This window comes from Mandrillus leucophaeus, unplaced genomic scaffold, assembly GCF_000951045.1.
Source record: "Mandrillus leucophaeus isolate KB7577 unplaced genomic scaffold, Mleu.le_1.0 Scaffold43, whole genome shotgun sequence".
Lineage (NCBI taxonomy): Eukaryota > Metazoa > Chordata > Mammalia > Primates > Cercopithecidae > Mandrillus > Mandrillus leucophaeus.
Genome location: NW_012104587.1, coordinates 4,154,636 through 4,161,259, shown reverse-complemented (window position 1 = coordinate 4,161,259; position 6,624 = coordinate 4,154,636). Strand labels below are relative to the sequence as shown.

At 54.7% G+C, this 6,624-nt stretch overlaps 1 protein-coding gene across 1 annotated transcript in view; it reads right to left on the bottom strand.

Annotated features, from left to right (window-relative positions):
• Positions 1 to 683: 683 nt before the first annotated feature.
• SPDYC (speedy/RINGO cell cycle regulator family member C) overlaps positions 684 to 6,624 on the bottom strand; it is a 45,405-nt gene continuing 39,464 nt past the window's right edge. Inside the window, exons 3-9 of the mRNA XM_011993597.1 lie at positions 3,618 to 3,678; positions 2,407 to 2,579; positions 1,921 to 1,979; positions 1,572 to 1,657; positions 1,298 to 1,469; positions 888 to 1,218; positions 684 to 718 (exon numbers count right to left, since the gene is read on the bottom strand). Coding sequence (XP_011848987.1) covers positions 684 to 718; positions 888 to 1,218; positions 1,298 to 1,469; positions 1,572 to 1,657; positions 1,921 to 1,979; positions 2,407 to 2,579; positions 3,618 to 3,678 — 917 coding nt within the window. The remainder of the gene's footprint in view (positions 719 to 887; positions 1,219 to 1,297; positions 1,470 to 1,571; positions 1,658 to 1,920; positions 1,980 to 2,406; positions 2,580 to 3,617; positions 3,679 to 6,624) is intronic.

Here is a 6,624-nt window from a genome sequence, read left to right as displayed (position 1 = left end):
TTTTTTCTTGAGACAGAGCCTCACTCTGTCACCAGACTGGAGCTCAGTGGCGTGATCTCAACTTGCTGTAACCTCTGCCTCCCCAGTTCAAGCAATTCTTCCACCTTGGTGTCCCGAGTAGCTGGGACTACAGGCACCCACCACCATGCCTCGCTAATTTCTGTATTTTTAGTAGAGAAGGGATTTCACCATGTTGGCCAGGCTGGTTTTGAACTCCTGACCTCAAGTGATCCACCCAGCTCAGCCTCCCAAAGTGCTGGGATTACAGGTGTGAGCCACCAGGCTCGGCTCCCTGGCCCTCTTCTAAGGGCTGCAGATACCTCATCTCACTTAATCCCATCTAGACTGTGTAGATCTCATCATCCATAGGCATGGACAGCACAGAGAGGAAACTGAGGCTCAGAATAACTGGCCACCAATGGGAAGGGGCCGAGCTGTTACACAGCCTGTGCTCACATGGTGTAACCCTGGTAGACACCTCCTCCCTACCCCAACCCTGGGTCAAGGAACCAGGCCAGGACCTAAGCACAGTTGGTGTCCTGTGGACATGAATTTATTAGAGGGGACCAGGACCAGAGTGGGCACAAGCTGCGGGCTGGGAGGAAGGGGCAGGGGTGGGGGCACAGCCAGTGGTGTGTCAGTCAGCGGGCCAGCAGGCGTGCTGTTCTTCACCCTGCAGGGCTTCAGTGCCCAGGGCGTGCCAGAGGCTTTGGGAAGACTGCGGAGAGGAAAGAGTCAGGCTCAGAGAGGAAACCTGCCGAGCTCACACAGGAAGGGCAGCACGTCGATTCGAGGCCCAGAGCACTCCCTCTCATACTGTTGGTCCTCACTCCTGCCTCCCAAGCTCCCACACCAGCCCTGCAGCTGCTGTCCCATCCTGCACTCACTGCGGAGGGAGTAGGTGCCTGGTTCCAGTTGCATCTGCGGGGGCAAGACGATGAGAAAGTCCCCACCCCAGGCGTTTTTGACCCTTGAGAGATAATTTTGGGAAGGAGGACGATGACACTCCGAGGTCAGAGAAGGGCACTTGGATGACACAGGCTTAAGCTGGTGGCGGCTGCAGTGCTGGGGCAAGCCACAGGGGGAACAGTGGGGCGGCGAGAGGCCAGGACCCCGGGGAAGGTGAACAGGGACCTGTGGACAGACCCTCTGAACCCCACCATGGTGGGGGCGCCGGTCCCGAGTCCAAGCCCAGTGGAATGGCTCCTTTGCCATGACCTGGGAGGAGCAGAGTGGACAGTAAATGGGGTGGGAACCCCAGCCTTCCCCACACCCCAGGCTGCCTCCACAACCTCACCTCCTCACAGCACTGGCGGCTCACAACAGCCCGGAAACCCATCCGTGCCCAAAGCTTATCCCTCTGGTGCAGGAATTTCCCCACTCGTAAACACCAATCTTTTCCCAAGGCCCATGGAAAAATCTCACATTTGGGCCCCTCCAGGTCCTCCTCCATGTCGTTTGCAAGGTACCTAGCCACAGAGGCACAGGGTCAGGGAGCAGAGGCCACACATCTGCCCCGTCCCATCCGACACCTCCAGCAAATGCCTCCACTGCCTGCCCCCGCCACTCACAGGGCCAAGAACAGGCTGCTGTGGGTGTACTCGCTGAGCTTCAGGTGGGCGCGCTGGAAGTAGACCAGCACCATGGCCAGGAGATACTGCAGAGACAGATCAGGGTCGGGGGGTTAGTTATCCTCTGAGGAGGAGGGGCTTGCACCCAGGTTCATTTGCACCCAAGGAGGTTGTGCTGCAGGGAAAGAAAGTCAGTAAAATGGTGGGAAGGGGTATGCAAAGATGAACTGGTAAGGGTGGAAGGGGAGTGGCTCTCCCTACCAGACCAGGGCACCCAATAAAGCAGCGGCACTCAATTTCCACCAACTCAACCTGAACCTCAAGAGACCCCCAGCCTGTGCTCTCTCACCTTATCTGAAATCTGGAAGCAGGGGTCTTTGGAGAGGAATTCCTGGACAAAACTGTCCTCTGAGGGTAGAGAAGACAGGACGCAGGTTACCACCGCCTCCATGAAGAGTGGCATCAGAAGCTCCAAAGCCCAAGCCGCCACTGAACCCTCTCTCTCTCTCTCTCTCTCTTCTTTCTCTCTCTCTTTCTTAATGTAAATAGAGATGAGGTCTCACTATGTTGACCAGGCTGGTCTTGAACTCTTGGTCTCAAGTAATCCTCCCATCTCAGCCTCCCAAAGTGTTGGGATTATAGGTATGAGTCACGGCGCCTGGCCCTGAACCCAGTTTCTGAGAGGACTCCCCTCCTACCTGCCTAAGCTGGGTTACCTTGAGAGGGTGAGGGTCAGAGGCCTCAGATGTCTGTACAGGAAGGTGAGACCTCACACTTCACGTCTGCTTTCACACTTGGCCTCACAGTCCCTCCCGTGCCAGCCCTCCAAACTCACCCAGAAGGCTGAGGAAGGCCTGGACCTCCTGGTGCTGGCGAAAACGGAGGAACCCATTGCCCCCACCTTGCCGGCTGCAGCCCCCCAGCTCTACCTGGGTGGTAACTACAGGGGAAGTGGTGGGGTCTTGGGAGTCACTCATCTCATAAGAGATGGAGATGGGGCAGGTTGACCTGTAGAGAAAGGAGGCTCAGGACTTAGCATGTACCCCCATGACGCCCACAAATCAAGAGGGTGGTGACAGGGGCCAGGACGGCGGAGGGGTGGGTGCAGAGACTTGGGGGCTCAGAATAGAAGGCAGTTGGGATGCAAGAGGAGTGGGGAGGTCAGAAAAGAAGCAAAGAGTTGCTATGGGCTGCGGCACCCCCACCCTCCTCCTGGCACCCCAGGACAGGCCAGAGTAACAGCAGCAACAAGCACGGCTGAGGGCTTCCTAAGTGCCTGGAGCTGTGCTTAAGGGCCTTATCTTATTCCATTCTGGTAAAGAGGTAAGATTAACTCGACCCATTTTTAAACGAGGAAACTGAAAACCTCACAGCCAGTTAAAAGTGAAGTCTTTGGTCTCCAAAACCCCGAGAGGTTTTTCGGGTTTCGTTTGTTTGTTTGTGCGTTTTGAGACAGAGTCTCTCTGTCGCCAAGGCTGGAGTGCAGTGGCGCGATCTCGGCTCACTGCAACCTCCGCCTCCCGGGTTCAAGTGATTCTCCAGCCTCAGCCTCCCGAGTAGCTGGAATTACAGGCATGCGCCACCACGCCCGGCTAATTTTTTGTATTTTTTGGTAGAGACGGGGTTTCATCGTGTTGGCCAGGCTGGTCTCACACTCCTGACCTCCCAAAGTGCTGGGATTGCAGGCGTGAGCCACTGCGCCTGGCAAAAAAAGACAAAAAACCCAGAGCTTAACTGCTCCTCCAGGCCCCAACTCACAACCACCCCCGACCCCTCACCAAAGCAGAGTTGAAAGGGTCACTGATCCCTTACACCGAGGGGAAACTGAGGCCCTCAGGGATGAACGAAATTAGAGAAATACCTGAATTTAGAGCAAGCTGATGGGGCCACTTCAAACATTTCAAGCTCCTGTCCTAAACCCACCCTCATCCCCGAGAGAGTGACGCCAACCACGGGGCTGAGGAGAACGTGCGGTCGACCACCCCCGGGCCAATCTCCACCTCGGCGCGCACAAGCAGCCCAGCCTCCTCCTCCAGAGAGCCTTACCCGAGCTCAGGAATTGCCCAGAGCAGAACGCCCGCGTAGACAGCGAGCGGGCTTATATAGCCTCAGGGCGGCCCTGCCCAGAGCAGCCCGTCCACCAATCAGGGCCTTCCTGGGGGGCGGGGCTTGGCCTTCACCGCCTGCCTCTCCGCTTGTGAGCCCAGTCGGCGCCCAGCTGTGGCTCCCCAGGGTGAAAGCGTCTCCAAAGCTTCATCAACTATAAGAGACGTGAAGGCAGGCCAGCTGGACCCCAGGGCCTGAGACCCCATAGGACGGGCCGGGAGCTAGGATCCCTGTTCCCGTCTTGATAAACGCAGCGCCAAGGTGCTGAGCCGGGAAATGAGGCCTGGACTGCGAGGGCCTGGTGAGCGAGTTTTGATTCACTGATTGTGCCTTGCTGCGGCAGGGTCTCTGGCTCTCTATGGGTGTCCCTGAATCTATTGGCCTCCCTGAGTCTCTAGGTTTCAGTGAGGCTCCCTGGGTCTCTCTTTTGTTTCTTTTGTTTTTTATTTTATTTTTCCCCTCGTAACACAGAACAAGCTGCCTGGGTCTCAATGGGCCTCTGAGCCTCTCACTTTCTTGTTGCCTCTGGTGTCTGGATGTCTCTGGATCTCTGGGTCCTTTGGTCTCTCTGATCTCTGGGTCGCTGGTCTATCTGCGTTTCATGGTCTCCCCCAAGCCGCCTCCCAGGCTCCCTGAGGCCGTGAAGGCCTTTCTAGACCAGCTGGTCTGCATCAGGCCACCCTGTTTGTGTGTGTGCACGCATGTGAAGTTGGCCTCCCCTAGAAAGGAAGCAGTGAGCGGGGCAGCCTCCATAGCCAGCTCCCTAAACACCTACTGCTGCCTACTGAGGAGGCTGTGATGGCATCAGCTCATGTGTTCCTCACAGCAAGCGCGTGAAGTTGATGAGAATGATGAGAAGCCTAATTTTATCAATGAACAAACAACTAACACACAGAGTTTGGGTTGCTCACCGAGAGGCTGAGTAACTTCCTGCCAGCCACTCAGCAGGTAAGTGGAGATAGAGTTCCAGCCTGGCTGCTGGGCCCACACGCTGGGTAGCCTGACTGTGTGGTCTACGGCTGTTCCTGGACACAGCCTGCACAGAGGTGTTCCATGAAACGGAATGAGTCTCCTAGACCAGCTGTGTTTTCAACTATTCTCCTCTCCCCCCCATAATTAAGGTTAGAGATCAGGAAGGGGTACCTAAAAGAAGCCTGGGAGTGGGCTAGTCACTTTAACCTTGGGAGGGTGTCCAGGCTCATTTCCTTCAGTGCTACCCTTGGAGATCTGACACTGATCTCCTACACTGGGGAGAATATCTGTTTTTAATTTTTTTTTTTTTTTTTTTGAGACAGTCTCACTCCGTTGCCCAGGCCAGAGTGCAGCGGCACAATCCTGGCTCTTTGCAACTTCCGCCTCCAGGGTTCAAGCAATTCTCCTTCCTCAGCCTCCTGAGTAGCTGGGACTACAGGCATGTGCCACTACGCCTGGCTATTTTTTTGTTTTGTTTTGTTTTTGAGACAGGGTCTTGCTCTGACACCCAGGCTGGAGCGCAGTGGCATGATCCCAGCTCATTGCAACCTCCGCCTCCCGGGTTCAAGTGATCTTCCCACCTCAGCCTCCTGAGTAGCTGGGACTACAGGCATGTGCCACTACGCCTGGCTATTTTTTTGTTTTGTTTTGTTTTTGAGACAGGGTCTTGCTCTGACACCCAGGCTGGAGCGCAGTGGCATGATCCCAGCTCATTGCAACCTCCGCCTCCCGGGTTCAAGTGATCTTCCCACCTCAGCCTCCTGAGTAGCTGGAATTACAGGTGAGCACTACCACACCTGGCTGATTTTTATATTTTTAGTAGAGACAGCGTTTCACCATGTTGGCCAGGTTGATCTCAAACTCCTGACCTCAAGTGATCTGCCCGCCTCGGCCTCAGAAAGTGGTGGGATTACAGACATGAGCCACAGCGCTCAGCCCATAGTTTGGCTTTGGCTCTGTCCCATGTCTTCTGTATCCCAGAACCCTGACAAGAGAGGGCTCTGGGATATAGAAGACATGAAGCAGAGCATCAAAGCACCTCTCTGATGCTTTCAAAGCCCCAATGTGGTTCTGCCATTGTGCTTTTCCATCTGCCCTGAGCCTGGTGTCCCCCTGGTAGGGGCAGCCTCTCTTGCCAGGGTTCTGGGACACAGAAGACATGGGACAGAGCCAAAGCCAAACTGTGAAGGGCACGTAATATGGGCAAGAAACAAACTTTTGTATTTGAAAACCACTGAGACTGAGGGGTTATTATTGTACTGGATCTCTATTTGTTGCTCTACCAAACGATCATAAAGTTAGTGGATTAAAACAACACTTATTTATTACTTTACTGTTCTAGAGGTCAGAAGTCCAAAATGGGTATCACTAGGCCCAAATCCAGGTGGCAGCAGGATTCCTCGCTCTGGGAGTTCTAGGACCCATTTCGTTGCCTTTTCCAACTTCCAGAGGCTGCCTGCATTCCCAGTGTGACTTCCTTTTTCCCTCTTCAAAGACAATAACTTGGTGTCTTCAAATCTTTCTGACTCTGACCCCTCTTCTGCCTCTCTTTCTTTTTTTTTTTTTTTTTTTTTTTTTTTTTTGAGACAGAATCTTGCTCTGTCAGCCAGGCTGGAGTGCAGTGGTGCCATCTCAGCTCACTGCAGCCTCCGCCTCCCGGGTTCAAGTGATTCTCTCGACTCAGCCTCCCAAGCAGCTGGGACTACAGGCAAGTGCCACCACGCCTAGCTAATTTTTATATTTTTAGTAGAAACGGGGTTTCACCATATTGGCCAGACTGGTCTCCAACTCCTGACCTCGTGATCCACCCGCCTTGGCCTCCCAGAGTGCTGGGATTACAAATATGAGCCACTGCGCCCAGCCTCTCTCTTTCACCTTTAAGAATCACATGAGCCGGGCGCGGTGGCTCAAGCCTGTAATCCCAGGACTTTGGGAGGCCGAGACGGGCGGATCACGAGGTCAGGAGATCGAGACC